Source organism: Mercenaria mercenaria, chromosome 1, assembly GCF_021730395.1.
Source record: "Mercenaria mercenaria strain notata chromosome 1, MADL_Memer_1, whole genome shotgun sequence".
Taxonomy (NCBI): domain Eukaryota; kingdom Metazoa; phylum Mollusca; class Bivalvia; order Venerida; family Veneridae; genus Mercenaria; species Mercenaria mercenaria.
The window spans coordinates 54,033,577-54,050,294 of record NC_069361.1 but is presented as its reverse complement, the minus strand read 5'-3'; the positions used below and the strand labels follow the sequence as shown (position 1 = coordinate 54,050,294).

General features: G+C 34.9%; 1 protein-coding gene across 1 annotated transcript; it reads right to left on the bottom strand.

Annotated features, from left to right (window-relative positions):
* Positions 1 to 1,051: 1,051 nt before the first annotated feature.
* On the bottom strand, positions 1,052 to 9,847 carry LOC123545572 (uncharacterized). The gene is made up of 2 exons (XM_045331899.2): positions 8,995 to 9,847; positions 1,052 to 2,156 (listed from the first exon to the last, which is right to left on the bottom strand). Exons 1-2 carry the CDS (start codon positions 9,674 to 9,676, stop codon positions 1,627 to 1,629), a joined length of 1,212 nt encoding a protein of 403 aa, XP_045187834.2. The 5' UTR covers positions 9,677 to 9,847; the 3' UTR covers positions 1,052 to 1,626.
* Positions 9,848 to 16,718: the final 6,871 nt, after the last annotated feature.

The window sequence follows — 16,718 nt, the reverse complement described above, 5'->3', positions numbered from 1 at the left end:
TCTATGATTGGCAGTTTATAAATCCTATCGGGACTGAACTGTCTTCTGACCTGTTTTCCCGTGCCGTTTAAGGTATTTTCTCTCGATTGCTGTTCTTCTGCAAAGGCACTGGATACATGCGGTTCGGCTGTTAAGGCTTGCTTTTAAATGTAAAAGAACATTTTATGATTTACATGCAATGCCGTCTGTTACCGTGTGTTAGGGGTCACCTGACAGGGATTATTTTGTTTACATTGTCCCGTGACTTTGGAACATAGTAGTGGTAAGAGTGAGGTTAGGTGCACGCAAAAATCCGGTTTTAATCTTCAGGTGGTGTTTTCCCTCTAACCGTTACAAGGTGGTGCCCCACGTTTTATTTCATTTGTTTATTTTGTCCTCATACGTTTGCTTTGCATGCGCGTGTGTGTTGGTCTTATGCACATCTGTGTTCTGGGAGTTCAATTTAGGGATGCTGTGTTTTTGGAACGCGGCATTCCCTGTTGGATATTGATCCCTGTTTTTCTATAATATACCAGTATAATTATTTTATAGAATAATTGCTGTACCACATAAATACGATTCGCAATCTTAATAACAATCAATAGACAAAATGTTGAAAAATTTATTTTAGAAAATTAAAAGAAATGACCTGACACTTTTAGTAAAAAAAGACACCAAAGCGTGCAAAAAAAAAATGCTACAGCTGTCTGCGCAAAATATCTCAGATTAGTTTAGGCTAGGATCATTTCGTGATCTTGACCCTAAGAGACCCGGGTCAAACGCGCAAAGCACCTCTTTATCATTTGTGTCAAAGTATTCACAAATCCCTTGATAAATAGCAAAATTATGGACCAGACAAGAACCAGGCCAAGTTAAACTTTGACTCTTAGTGTGATCTTGACCTTTGGACTAGGGGTCTTGGACCTGTACATAACCCATTATGGTAAACATTTATGCCAAGTTATTTTGTAATCCCTTCATGGATTAGAAGGCAGAATTATGCTCGGATATAGGCCTTGTTAACTTTTGACCACTAAGTGTGGCTTTAATTTTGGAGCTAGGATCCTAATCGTGCTCATGACACGTCGTCTTATTATGGTGAACATTTTAATTGTGCTAGATTAACTTAAAATTTCTTTGTGGATAGCAGTATTACAGTCCGGACAAGAATTTACACAGACACTCGGATACACTCGTGCAAAGACGGACAGTGCGACTTTATTATTTTTAACTTCAGGGGGATAAAAATATCCCAAATTTATATTGCCAGGGAGTAATCCAAATTGTCAAAATCAATAAAGCGTACCTTTGCCGAATTATTCACTAATTACAATATACATGTAATCGGTCTAAAGCATCAAATCGTAATTAACATACACTGCTTAATTCGATTTAGTTACGAGCAATAGAAAATACATCGTGGTTTTAACAATGCTAATTATAGGCGGGATAATTTGAAAAGGTAACAAAATAATTTAGAGTGAACTTGTTGTCCTTGCTAAATAATTATTTCAAAGTGTAAAACTTCCTAAAAAATCACAAGTGTATTCACATTGACACAACTCTATCTTACAATATAACATCATTTTTCAATGTCTGATAAATGTCATCCGCTTGCAACACTGTTCAACATTTTCCGTAACTTTACTACTGAGATTGATTATTGCGATTAGCCAATGCTTTTTCAACCAGCTTTTCAATATTCATTAATCGCTCTTCCATTTTTCTGAAACGGTTTTCTATTTTTTCCCAAGTGATATTCGGTAAGAACATTTTGAGGTGGTTGACATGTAGTTCTTTCAGTATAGCAGTAACAGGTGTAACTGCACATGTATCGTCGCTAAACACTCCTACCACCATCCCTATGCATCTCAATTCGCTTTCCTCATCAAGGCCTTCTTTCATGAACACAAGCGCCCCCGAGTCTCCCAGTTCACTAAACTTAAGTTTCTTGTCATCTGATTTTATATGATATTGTTTATATAATGTTGTTGTATACTTTTCCGCTCCTTTATTTACCTCTATTTTACTGTGGAAATCCATCTCTCGGACAACTGCATTTTCGAACTGAATATTTCCGTATGTAAACCCTGTGACGAAGCCATACTTCAGTACTTTTCTTTGATCAGAAGGAATTCCTGATTGTCCCCACACGTTACCAGATTCGTATTTGATTGCTGTAAAAACAATTCGCAATTGATGACAATTATACCATATACATTTGTACGTTATCTTTAACTAAATTAAATAGAAATTACAATTGTTTGAAGCTATATGATATGTCGTTTTATTGGCTGCCCTTAAGCTTCGCATATATCCTTAAATATAGTCATTGATATCTTAAATATGGTTATTTTGTTAACTTTCCAGTCCTCTGGAATCATAGAGTCCATTCAATATCTATGTAATAGTGTTCCGCTTAGGCCAGTGATAGGGAGAGTGAGTGGTGTTTTACATTCCATTGCCTCTCAGAAACTGACTCAGCCCGCTACCAATTTGCTTAGTTGCATTCTATGCTTTCCAAGGATTTTCATACATACAATATTGATCTCAGACTATATTATTAACTTTACATGTAATCAGAAGAATTTCTACACCATGAGTCTTATAAGATTGTTTCACTGGTTGTAGATGCAGATAGGAATATCCGGCCTCGAGGGTAACTGTTTAGGAAATAATGAGGCTCTCTGTCGAGTTACCGCCTAAACAGTTACCCGAGAGCCGGATATTTCCATATATACCTATAACCAGTGACAGAATCTTTTTCTTGCATACCGATTTCAAGAAATAATAATAAAAATAAGACGAATCGAACCGCTTTCTTTTTAGAACTATTTCTTATGGTAGTGTATTTAAACAAAGCGCGGGACACAAACGTCCATAAACAGGAAAGACGTCATGACGTTTCAAAACAAACAACAATGTTTAGTTCCGGTTTTGTTTTATCAGTTACAGCGTAACGTTATGATTTTTCGATAAAATAACGTGATTTGAATCAAGAAATATACTCTCGGGAACCGATTGGAAATGTCAAGGTACTGAATTTTTATTCCGTTTTTTAAATAAATATAAATTATTACACAAATCTTCTACATATATATTCTGATCAATACAGTACGGTATATATATATAAAGTTGCAAATCACATGCAGAACGGATTATAGAAATGAATGCACGAACTCTGTTACGTCAATTACCACAGCGGCATGATTTACGTGTGGATGCGAACGGGCGCATACAGAAAAGTAACCAACAAGTGAACCAAGCTATTCCAGGAAATACACCCCAACCCTCTCAAGACCAAAATGGAAACAACTAGGACGTGCATCGACCCACTGGAATCTTGAAACTCGCACATTTTAATGCGGGCACCTAAAGCGTCGGATGGAGTGGGAATTTTGTTAAAAACTGGGTTACGGAAACATTTGAAATTAATGTGATAGACCGAATTTACGACGGAATTTTAGCACTTAAACTTACGCACCGCGAAACCGACTCTGAGCTGATTGTATTCTCATGTTACCTGCCTCCGGAGAACTCCGTTTGGGGCCGTGATAGTCAAGGTTTCTTTGCACATCTTTTATCACTGATATACACCTATGACAAAAGCGACCACATGTTCATAGGGGCTGACTTCAATGCCAGAATAGGGAACCTAAGGGATGTAATGGAATATTTTGACTCAGTGCCGGAACGTAAAATTCTAGACAATACTGTTACATGTAATCAGCATGGACACTCATTCATAGAGTTCTTAAACGAAGCTAAATTTTGTGTTCTGAATGGCGCTTTACAGTTACGCAGGATAATTGGACCTCTATTTCCCCCCGGGGCCGAGCGATCGTCGACTACCTGTGTGTTCCTCAAGATACATTCGAAAGATATAGATCGTTTGCCGTTATAACCATGCAAGAGATCATTGATCAGTTCAATCTTCACGGATTAATTGGTGCACGGTCGCGTGTACCTGATCACTCTGTATTGATTACTGAAATAGACTATGGATTAGATAATTTACCGTCCCCCAAAAACGTGAACTCAGATAGTGCAGGGAATGACCAAAAGCGTTTTAATTTAAAACGCATTCCAAGTGACTTTATGGAAAGTGATATAGCAAGAAATGTCATATTGAACATTATTGAAAGAATAGATCGCTGTAGAGAAACACAAGAACAAATAGACACTTTGTACGACAATTTGTGTGAGGTCATTTTGAATGAAATGTCTGAGAAGATTCCAACAATCAATGTCAGCCATCGGTCTAAAAAAAGGGCGAAAACATTTAAAACCGTATTGGACAGAAGAATTACAAGTTTTATGGAACGCCATGTGTGTCAAAGAAAAAAAAAATTGAATTGTGAGAAAAATAACAGAAACAGACAGAGACTACATAGGGAATACATAAGTGCTAGAAATGATTTCGATAAGCTGTTGAGCTAATCCGAGAGAACATATAGATATACACAGGCGCTAGATATAGAAGAAATATCCACCTCAAATCCAAATGACTTTTGGCGAAAAATAAAGAAACTCGGCCCAAGGGAAGATAACTCAATACCATTAGAAATAGTCGATGAAAATGGTGAAATAATCAGAAATGAACAATCTGTTTTGAACAGGTGGAAGCATGATTTTGAGAAAATCTATAACAGCGAGGACACGTGCGGTTTTGACGAGAATCATTATAGACAGTGTTTAAATCATAAAGTGTTACTTGAGCAAAGACTCGAAGATCCATTATATACACCCAATGCGATCATGAATAGAAATATTTCAATAGAGGAGATTACGGGTATAATTATGAACGCAAAGAATGGTTCTTCTCAGGGATTTGATCGCATACCTTACGACGTTTTAAAGTTCCCCACTGTAATTACTGTATTACAGAGACTATTTCAGTTGATATTCGATTGCAGTATTATCCCCTCGGTATGGCGTAAATCGATTACCTTTCCCATATTGAAAGACCCTTCAACTGACAAAAGAGTGCCATTGAACTATAGAGGTATTAGTCTTCTTTCATGTGTGAACAAACTATACACGTCATTTATCAATAAAAGAGTGACGTCACACCTAGAGCATAGCAATCTTCTGGCAGACGTTATATAAATTGCTGTTGCACAACATAGATGGAAAAAATTATGAATCGATTAAAAGCATATATGCTAGTTCTTCAGCCTGTGTAAAAATTTCTAGTAAGGACCTGCCAAAAAGTTACACGTTAACAGACTGGTTTGATTGTGCCTCTGGCCTAAAACAATGATGCACGTTATCGCCGACACTCTGAGCGGTGTTCGCCAACGATTTAGTGCAAGAAATCAATGAACTTGAACTCGGACTAAATATGGGAAACGTTAACGTTTCGATACTGCTATACGCAGATGATATAGTTCTTATATCGGACTCTGAAGAGAAACTGCAATCAATGTTAGACGTGGTTCACTCATGGTGCAAGAAATGGCGCGTCCTTATAAATACAAACAAGTCCAAATGTGTTCACTTCCGGCAAGGGCGCACACGTCGTACTGATTACGTGTTCAGGGTTGGTGATATTATATTGGAAACGGTGGAACACTACAAATATTTAGGCGTAATCGTTGATGAGAAAAACTCATTTTCTGTATACTGTGAAACCTTGGCAAAAGGAGCAGGTCGAGCACTGGGTTCCGTGATAAGTAAAATACACAACTTGAAAGATGTCGGCTTTAATGCATATGACAAACTATATAACAGTTGTGTTGTGCCAATTCTAGAGTATATGGGGCTTCAACATGGGGATTTAAGCAGTTTCAAAGCATTGACAACATTCAGCATCGTGATTTAAGGTATTTCTTTGGGGTCCACCGCTTCGCTCCAATTCTGGCTATGTACGGTGACTCAGGGTGGCTACCAACGGCTGAGAAGCGGAAGCTATGTACCCTACGTTTTTGGAACCGCTTACAAAAAATGGGCAACGACCGAATCACAAAGAAAGTGTTTAACTACGATTATGAACGGTGTACGAACAATTGGTCCAGTGACGTGAAAACAATTATGAACTACTTACATCTAAATCATGAATTTACGACAAAAACTACTGTTAACTTAACAACTGTGAATGATTGTTTAAAGACAAAGTACAACATCAGACGGCAAAATGACATCATAAATGTGAATAAGCTACGAACTTATCGCCTGTTCATATTCCTCGTTTAAAAAAGAGGAGTAACACTGAACTTAAAAAAGTACGAGCGTTCGCTGTTGTGCCAATTTCGTTTAGGAATCCTCCCTTTAAGGATTGGAACCGGCCGTTTCGTCGGTGAACGTCTGGAGGAAAGACTGTGTCTGTTTTGTGACAATAACCAGATTGAAAGTGAAACTCATTTTCTGGTATCTTGTGATAAATACACAACCTTGAGAAATAATATATTTAATGATATAAACACGTCACAGAACAATTTATCTGAGACTGATCTAGTACGTTTATTAATTAATGCAGTCATTTACTAGAAAAGTAGCAAAATATATTGTTAAAGCATTCCTAATACGAAGAAGTTTATTATATCGTTAAAATGCAAACTTATAAATATCCACTAGTTTATGATTATCATGTAAAATTAAGGGACTTGAATTCTGTAGATATAGTCCAGATATACTCCATACCTTATCTTGTAATTGTAAACTAGTAGTGTTCTTTTTGAATTTTTGTTTCGTTTGAAGACCAACACTTCTGTTACAATATATTTTAACAGTTCAATTTCACATCTCATTCATATGTCTTTTCGTTTCGTATAAGGTTGCTGTTTGTGATAATTGTACACATATAATGAAATAGTTAATCGCACATGTATGTATGGTAGTACGCTTTGTAATAATCATTACAATCATAAACTGTAATATAGCTATAGTTAAGGATGAGAGACATAATTTAATATAGAAAGCCGCTTTTGCAATTTAACGTTGGTGTTACAACAATGCTATAAATATATTCTGTCTAGTATTACTTCATCAGATAAAACTTCTCATTTAAATTAAGTACACTACATTTTTCTATTGATTATCCTAATACTAAGCCTTATTGATCCATATCACTGACGGTTAACTAAAATTCATTTAATTAAGTCTTTATTCATATGGGAGCTTCATTTCATTGTTTTATTCTACGATTGTTACAAATTTTATAATCGCCATTCTTAGATATTCATGTACAAATAATTTTGAAAATTGTAAATATATTTACGTTATAAACAAGGTGACATATAGGTCCATTGGGCCGGGTGTAAATTTCATGTTTCTTGTTTGTATGTATCATATCATTGATGTTACACATGTCACTATAATAAATAAATTTCTTATCTTATCTTATCTTATCTTATATGTAGTTCGTTATACGTCATTTACAGAACGAGAGTCATCTTACATCCATGGGTGTAAGATGGATTTTTCCAGCACCGGTAAAGATACCGGAAATCCCCGTCTGGTATGCAAGAACATGTGTTCTGAAACAAACTTCTAACTAGACTCCGTATAATATTGGCTGCATCAATTTATTCAATACGTACAAAATATTACTATATAACGCATCTTTCATTTACGTTTTGATAAATTTTGTTAAGCATTGATGTCATTATGACAAATAATAAAGACAAGCCATGCTATGTATATTCATATTTTCAATGGAAAGACAATAACTATTTGTCAAGCTACTTTATAAGACCAAAGAGCAGGGGCGTTACGAAATGTTGTGATAATTTTCTAAGTTTTGTCATGAAATTAAAATTGAGATTTAGAAATGTTGATTTGGCCTTGCGAAAATCGTGCAGTGATTTGTCATAAAATGCACGTATAATTCATTAAAGTGAACGTTAGGTTGAAGGCCAGTTTTTTTCTCCGAAAAATTACAAAATTTAAAGCCAAACTTGCATGTCATCAATCTTGTGTGGCTTTCAGAAAGGTGTCATTGAAAATTTTGCTAAGTATATATGAACATTTGTGCTGAATAAAAATAAAACCAGACATAAAGATAAAGACCTCAGAATTAATGAAACACACAGTATGTAGGGCGTAAATTGTAAAATTAGATACCAGTTCAGATTATATTTAAGACATTTTAATTTAAAGTATTTACAGACAAATGCAATATGGTAACTTTAATTACAATTTAAATTGTAAATTCGGTAAATGTAGTTAAAATGTAAAAAGCTGTTTGTTAACATGTAAAATAATAATATCTTTAACTTATAAACATAATAACTACCGTTTATTCTTTGGTAGATATTTCTGTCTTACATTGAAAAAAAACAAATCTGTTGTATGTGTCATGTATCATTTTGAATGTTTTTGACTGCGCTTTCCCCTGGCACCAGATCAGAAAGAAAATACCTCCGTACGTGTAACTAGTATACACTACCCATACGGTAAATGTGAACTATGGATATTGGACAAGTGATAATTTATCTGTCATTGTGTACTGACCACATCAGTTAAATATTTCTTATCCTAGAGAAACAACGCTTAATTTATAGCTTTTTCAATGTTACACAAAAGACTTGGTTGAACTTCCCTGGAGAGGTTCCGGTCTAGCTTACAAATTACCATTCTGACTGGCTGATGTGAGTCAGTCGTCGTTTAACTTCACGTGTACGCTACGGAGGTTCACGCAAGTTTCAGTCTTCATTTAGCTACACGTGTACGCTGTGGAAGTTCACGCACGTTTCTTTCTGTAACGTTGACGAAAGCATAAGATATTTGGAGTGTCTCTGCAATATGAAATATTTAGACAATGTGACTGGTGCACGATGGAAGATAAATTACCGTTTGTTCAATATGCTGGGTACACATTCACTGAACTGCGCATTTTAGGTGAGAAATGTATGATTGAAATGGGTTAGTGCACTTTTCCATCCATGATCATGGCTTTCTATAGAATAATTATGGTTAGGGTGTACCAGTTACACCTGCGGAGGCATCTTCTTTCTGATCAGGTGCCAGTGGCGCTTACTTTAAAATATCATACTTGTTATTTATTTTACTTACTGCTCGCACTCTTACAATCAGGGAAGGTTCTGTCTGTGGGTTGACGTTGATGCAATTTAAACAAGGCAAGGTCTACCCCTGCTGTACCGTTCCCACCTTCTTTATATGTTACTTCAACTTGTTTTCCAATTACATTTTGTTTCTGAGGATCATTAAAAGGCTGAAATATTTCACAACAGCTCATTTCATTTTCCTTAACGTTCGCTTTTGCTTTAAGTTCAAATTTCAAATCATCACTCAGCACAACATGAGCACATGTGATTCCACAAAGCCCGTACTCTGGATGCTCAACGAATCCGCCAAGTGTTCCATGCTTTTGCGGAAGGAATGTAGACGATATTTTACAACCCATCTTTACTTTGTCGTGAAAAGTTTTAGCAGAACGCCCACATAATTCAAATTCACATTCTCTTACATCAACTGGTATCCCATGTAATTCTGTTGGAAACGGTTCCTCATTTATCGGTATATAGTGTTTTGCCAGGACGGACAAAACTATACACGGTTTTGCAATAATACAATGATTGCTAGTTCCATATCCTTTAGATATCACCGAAGAGGCCGAAATAACAGAAATATATGCATGATTCTGCATCAATAGAAGTGAGTTCTTGTCAATTATTTCGCCAATCGTTCTTGAAACAGCTGATGGAAGTGGACTACTGTCTTTACAGTACATCATGCTTTTACTTTCAGCTGCATACTGATTAACAATTCTAACTTCATATTTCCAAGACAGATCTAGTGTTACCTTTTCTTTAGCAATAACCACAAACACAATATTTGTCCCAGTCTTCACTTTGTACGCAGGCCAGACATGTACAATCTTGTCCGAGCGTGCTTTGATATATGCACAAATTTTGTCACATTCTTCTTTTAACAGTCTCCGGATTTAGTTTGCAAATCCGGAATTTTCGCAAACTCAGCTACCTTTTGCCTTTGACTTTTCTCTGATTTTTTGACATTAAACGATAGCTCTAATCCCATAGAGTAATAATTGGTCGTTTTCTTCTTTATGTGTTAAAGAATGAATTCATGGGAGGTTTTCAAAGTGGGTCCTCCCATGGGAGTATTTTTTCCTCCCATGGGGTTTTTGCTAACCCATGGGAGGTCCCACGGGTGGATTTCTCCCACTTTACCAATTACGGGAGAAGATCACATGTGGTCTTTCTACCACTTTTAACATGTATAAAAGTCACTAAGTAGATCACTCTGTTCCATCTTGAAAAGCACTTCAAAAAGCCATTCTTGCCATATATATAAAGTAAAAGTCACAACATAGACAAAACACATTTAAAATGAAAAAAAAAATGTTATTAATAATCCCTACATATTCCAAAATGACGATTCATACATTTGTGTACATGAACATGTATATAAATTTGAGAGACGATTATTATTTGGTAGATTTAGACTGTGCTTTATGCGAATGTCTGAAAAAGAATGCAGGTCTCTATGTAGAATACAAGGACGTAACAAAAACAAGAATTGAGTTCAATATGAATTACTCGTCATGGATATATATGCTTCAAAAACATATGAGTAAATACTATCCCAAAATAGAACTTAAGTGGTGTGAACCAAATCCCTATTGCACGTGTATCATGAGTACGGATCTTGAAGGACCCGAAAATATTTGCGTAAATGTACAACATGTATGTCAAGTAAAATTTGTCACCTGCATATGTAGGAGTCCATGAATTAAGGTGCCAGTTGTTACTTTACACGTCGCAAAGTTGATAGAAGGAAGCAATCTTCTGAATCTTATCGCCTCCCCACACTCAATTTGATAAACATTTTAAGGCGGACAAAATTCCACCTTTGATTTTGTTATAACTACAGTTGAAACAAATGTCAACATAAATGAAAAATAATGTCTAAAATGATGATTATCCATCCTTAAATGAAATGAATTTGACATTAGCATGTATCTGATAAAGACTAGAAATGTATCACAAACACGGATGCCCCCGCAGCGAAAGGTCACAAGCTTGGTAATGCTCACAAACTAAAAGAAGAACCCTTGGTCCTATTTATTTATAACAAGAGTGCCAGAATGGCACAATATACGCCCATCATAGCAAATATACACTAGCACGTGCATCTGCAATCTGTGGTTGTGTAGTAATTATTGGAATTCTTTCGTTAAAATTCTAAGTCCACAAAAAACTCCTTATCAGGTAAAGATACCTTAAAATGATACCTTAAAATACAACTAAAATTTGAAACTAACATCTATGTTGTACCACAGAAAAGTGGACTTGGTTTTTCCCTGACGATCAATTATAAAAAAGTTACATTAATATACGTTATTTATAGTAACAAGTAAGGGAAGTTATTCTTAAAAAGAAAATGAAATTAAAAAAAATAAACAAGATATAAAATTGTGTCTCTATGACTGATGAAAACACTTACACTATTATTTATTTATGATCTCGTTTATGTTTAACTTTTTATGTACAACTTCAATATTTACTAAATCCGTCTTTTTTCATAAACGAATGATGAGTCTGGAAGAATTTTGTCCGCCTAAGTCTAATCAAATTAAGAGATGTGGTGGGGTTCCCTACAGTTTAAACTTCCAACTCATCTGTCTGTTCAGCTGTAAAAATTATACAAACTGAAAGGCGCTGAGAAAATAACAAATAGAAAGAGATAACATTGAAAAAGTATTTGTACCATAAAGAAAGACATTAAATACAGAAAAAAGATAAAGAGCGTTATTTGCAAGATCGTTAAAACTTCGAACATGCGACAAAGCAAAGAAGTATGACTCTTCGGACAAAACAGTAAATTATATTGGTTGACACGCGACAAATTGGTCAAACAGAAGTTCTAAGTGCCATGATTTCGTCAGTAGTCCTTTTCAAACAGGGAATTAATCTGTATTATTCTTTCTGCTAAGATATTGCGGGGAAATTTAAAAATCAGACCAAATCTGACTTTAACCAAAACAGGTGCATGTATATACTGTACTGATCAACGGCGTTCACTAGATCCGGTTGAACGGATAGAATAATTCCATTGAATTTATTAGTATATTTTGAATTGACGGACTTTTTATTGTATATAATTATGTTTAAATAAAAGAAATAAAACTTATCTTTCTAGAAGATGTGTATAAATTTAACGGAAAGCAATGTCGACCCCTACTCCACACCCCACCCCCCCTCCTCCACACCCCCTCGCGCCCCGCTTTCCATCTCTTCAACCTACAAAGGACCCCTTCCCGTCATTTATTATTGCTTGTCAAATATATTTCTATCAATTATAAATTCATTTTGCTTAAAAATTGACTCAAAGGAAACAAAATGACAAATCGTGAAAGTCACCATAAAAGTACGGAATTCCGTTAGGGCCATCGACTTTGAATGTGTTGATCTAAACCACGATACTCGATAGTACGATGATGACGCGAAATCACGAAACTACGATAATGAAAACGTGGCACGAAATAATACGATAGACATTAAAAATCGCTATTTTAAGTGAAATAATAAGTTTACAACATCATTAAATACTTCCGTAATCCTAGCATATCCTCAGAGGGTTGTCTAGGAATACGGAACTTCCGTTATCCTAGAATTGGAGGCTAGGATTACGGTACCGTAATCGTAGCCACTGCCTTTTTTTTAATTTTAATGTGTATAAATTTGAAGTTCTTGAAGACGGAAAATTGTAAACAATAGACCATGTGACTTATGGCGCGAATTTAATTACTACACATGTACATTATGTTACACTCGATAGGTGGCGCTGTTCAAGGGTTTTCCAATTATTAAAGCGAGCTATTTTTAAACATATTCCAATGTCCTGCACAAGGGGGCATTTCATCTTATTATAAGGTCCAATGATAGTCCAGATAATGGGCAAATTGAGACCTCTTTATAAATTTTGACTCGCTGTCTTCTGGTACATACTTCCTGATGATAAATGACAACCACTACCTTTCTGCTAGTTTTGATTACAAGATGAAATTTGTGTTTTGAACACTTGTAATTGTATATATGACAAATCAATTGTGCTTTTGACATAAAATTTAAGTGATAAAGATTTATAGGGTACATGTATTAAAGACAATGTCCTAGATTATGACACTTACATTTTTTCAGGTTTTTCTGCAAAAGTGACAGCAGCTAACTGCATTTTTGCTGCTACATTTATTTAATTTATTTGAAGATTTCCCTGCCCCAACCTCCCAGATATGATTAGAAATTGATTGTTGGGAGTATTCCGTAGATGTAGATGTAGATTTATAGAGAGATTACGCACCAATCCAATAAAAAAAATGAAAATGTAATTTTAGTCCCATTCAAATACATGGTACTTTCACTTTGAACAACTTTATAATTACCAAACTGCACACTTTCCTGTCTTAAAAATCATACAGTATTTAAGATACCCTGTATGACTACAATTTAGTTATACTGTAAGGCATATTTTTTTTTGGACCTTTCAGAAACTATTTTTGTGTACAAAAAATATTAATGAGGGGGTTATTCCTTTAGAGCATCTGTAACAGGGATATAAACTAGCTATCTCTATTTAGGGGCCCAGACTGTCAAAAATCAATGTTTAACATTAGGTATATGTTCATTTTCTCCAACAATGTAGTGGCCCAGCCCAAAATCTAGGAATCATGGGCTACTGGGCGCTTGCTAGGGGTGTAACAATACGCTAGTCTCATGATACAATATGTATCGTGATTGAAACGATTAAACGAGATAAAAAATGTATAATATTTCTCAATTAACGTCCAAGTATTGTCGCAAACGGATTTTAGAAAAATATTTGCTTCCCGTTTTCAACAGTGCTTGGTTATGTATGGGGTCAAAAGTTTGGTTTGCTTGCTCGTATATTTCGAAATATAACATGATATAAGTGCATGTTTGAAAATATGCGTGCACGTCAACATGTATATTTTATACATGCACTCGTAAAAATGTAAATGCTAGCACCTGCGTGTGTATATATACATGCACTTGTCATAATGAATGCACGCATTAATTTACACGTGCACATCCATATTAACATGTACCTACATATTACACATTCACGTATAGAAATTGCGTATAAATCTACGTGTGCACGCACATTCTACCAAGTATTTGTGTCGGAATCCCTATCCACAGATGTCGATGTCGCATCAGTAGTCTGGAAAAGGTTGCTTCTTTTCTAGGTTTTAATAAACGACCACTGATAGTGTGACACATGTTCACATGATAGGCTCTTTGGCAGTCAATGCTGCAGCCAAACTTAGGTAGATACCGGAAGTGTTTTAAACATATGAATGTAACTAGAGTTGAGTCAACTTAATACGAATTTTTAGATAAAACGAACAAAAATCGGATTTCCCGGTCGAGTCCTTCTATTTCTCTTGTAAAACTATTTCGGTAATTGCGAACTCGCTTCTTACGAATAATCGGTAAATACGAACACATTTTGGAAGTCCCAATTAGCTTATATGTTATAATTTCCTAGCTTTTGATATGAATTAATGTTAGAAGTCCGCGGCCATTTCGCCCTTACAATGTATTACGCTTGACTATTTAATAGTTTGAAACTGTACAGTTCCGATATTTAATTGAAGTAAAAAAAATGTGTTGAAAATAATAATATTGTCAATAATGTTCCGCATGTAAATAGGACAATTGAGTAGTTCACACTTAATCAAAAACAAATACTCGGTCCTTTGTGTATCATGTCAATACACAACAATTTAATTAGTTGACAGGTCAATGTTTAAAGCGGTGTAAATTATTTCAAACACATTATTGACGTTCTATTGTCGGGACAGGTAGGCCGTGTCTTACAAAATATACAAACTCTTATCCTTCTAAGAATGATTATATAGAACAAACTCCGAAATAGAAACCATGTTGGCGGTGGAGGTAATTTGGCGCTCTGGACCTCGACCGCACATTAAGATTTAGATGCATACAGTTTTACATGTTTAAGTATGACTTTTGTTAGTAATATCAATATTATCTGAATAAATTAACTTAATCAGTTTAAAACTATTTATTACTTCCATATATCGGAATATATTCACCGATGATACCGGTGATACTGCCCAACTTGCTCGGACAAAATATCCGGTGAGTCGTACATGTATTAATACGAATTTTGTTTTATACGAACATAATTTCCAGATCCGGATGAGCTCGTTTAAAGCGAGTTTGACTGTATACGACATCTAATTGCAACTCTTCATACAAAGTAAGTTTATATATTTAGCAAAGTTAATGATATATTTGATGAGGCTTTTCTAGATTTAAATAAATATCTAATGGTAAAATACTTTACCAAACGACGTGTACCGTATACATATAATTCTAACACGACCAGTAAATAACATACATACATGTAGAGCAAAATCTATCTCGGGTTATTCTGCAATAAATCACTCGCGTGCAATGACATCATCCGATTCAGGTGCGTAGCACGGTCGTAAAAAGTATTTACCATTTTTTCTAACATTGTTGATACTAGAATGTCGAGTTAGAATCGAAATAAGTATTTCCCAAGTGTGATTTATCGTAGAAAAACCCGAGTTTTTCGTTCTTATGCGAAACAATATATCACCCAGGCCTACGGCCTTTGTGATATATTCTTACGCATAAGAACTCAGAACTCGGGTTATTCTACGATAAACCACGTTTGGAAACTTATTTTTTCTTAATTATAAAATAATAATAATTTTATAATATTATCTACTTTTAAAATTACAGAAAAGTTTGTCTCGACATGAGGATATTATAGAAAACTTTGTCAGGCAGCAGACGCACAGCAGGGAATGGTTGATCGTCATTTGAAACTTTTAAGCGGTAATTTAACAAAATTTATACCTGCCATTGACAGCAAATTAGGCATTGGTGCAAAAGTTTGTTCAGACTAATTGAAGGGGTGTTCAACTTTTATTTGAACAAATTACATACATAAATACATGTTTAGTGAACTGCATTTAATTGTGACGAATGTTAAGTTCGAGAAGTACTGAAAATTTTGCAACGCTTCATTTAACACCAGAGTTTTATTTATAGTTATGTGCTTGAGTTTTGTCCAATGTTGAAGATTTTTGTAGCTTGCTCGTTAGGTCTTCATCGTAGTCCATTGAGGCTTCGTCCTGATACAATGAGTTCAATTCCTTGATGACATTTAAAGTTCCATTACTAAGGGAAAGTGAGTTGGCAATTTTTTTCATAGCCAGTGCATAGACTTCTGCAAGACACTAAATAATGAAGATTGGCAGGTCAAAATTTACAGAAGGTCTTTGGAACTCAAAGAAATGTATGTGTATTATGTTGAAATTTCAATGAATCGACAGAATGACCCCCAGGTCTTTTTAACTTTCTTCATACTTCATAGAAAAATAATTGTACATATACTGCGATTTATTTCGAATTTCTACATACCAACTTTCATTTTCCAATAAAATGAAATAGTTTCTGTGCTTTTTAAAAGAAATTAAAATGTTCATTTTCCTTAGTATTTGACCTTTAAATGTCAGTAATGTCATTGTACGATTTTTACTTTTAAATTATATAATGAAATCGATTGTAAAACACAATAACTCATTTAAGAATATCATGAAATGTATTATAAGGTATCTCAAATTAACTTAATGAAATCATAGAATAGATTTAATAGTCACACAGTATCGTTCTATTTAATAGTATTCATAGTGCTACTAAATGAGATCTGAAACTTATTTTTAGATATCA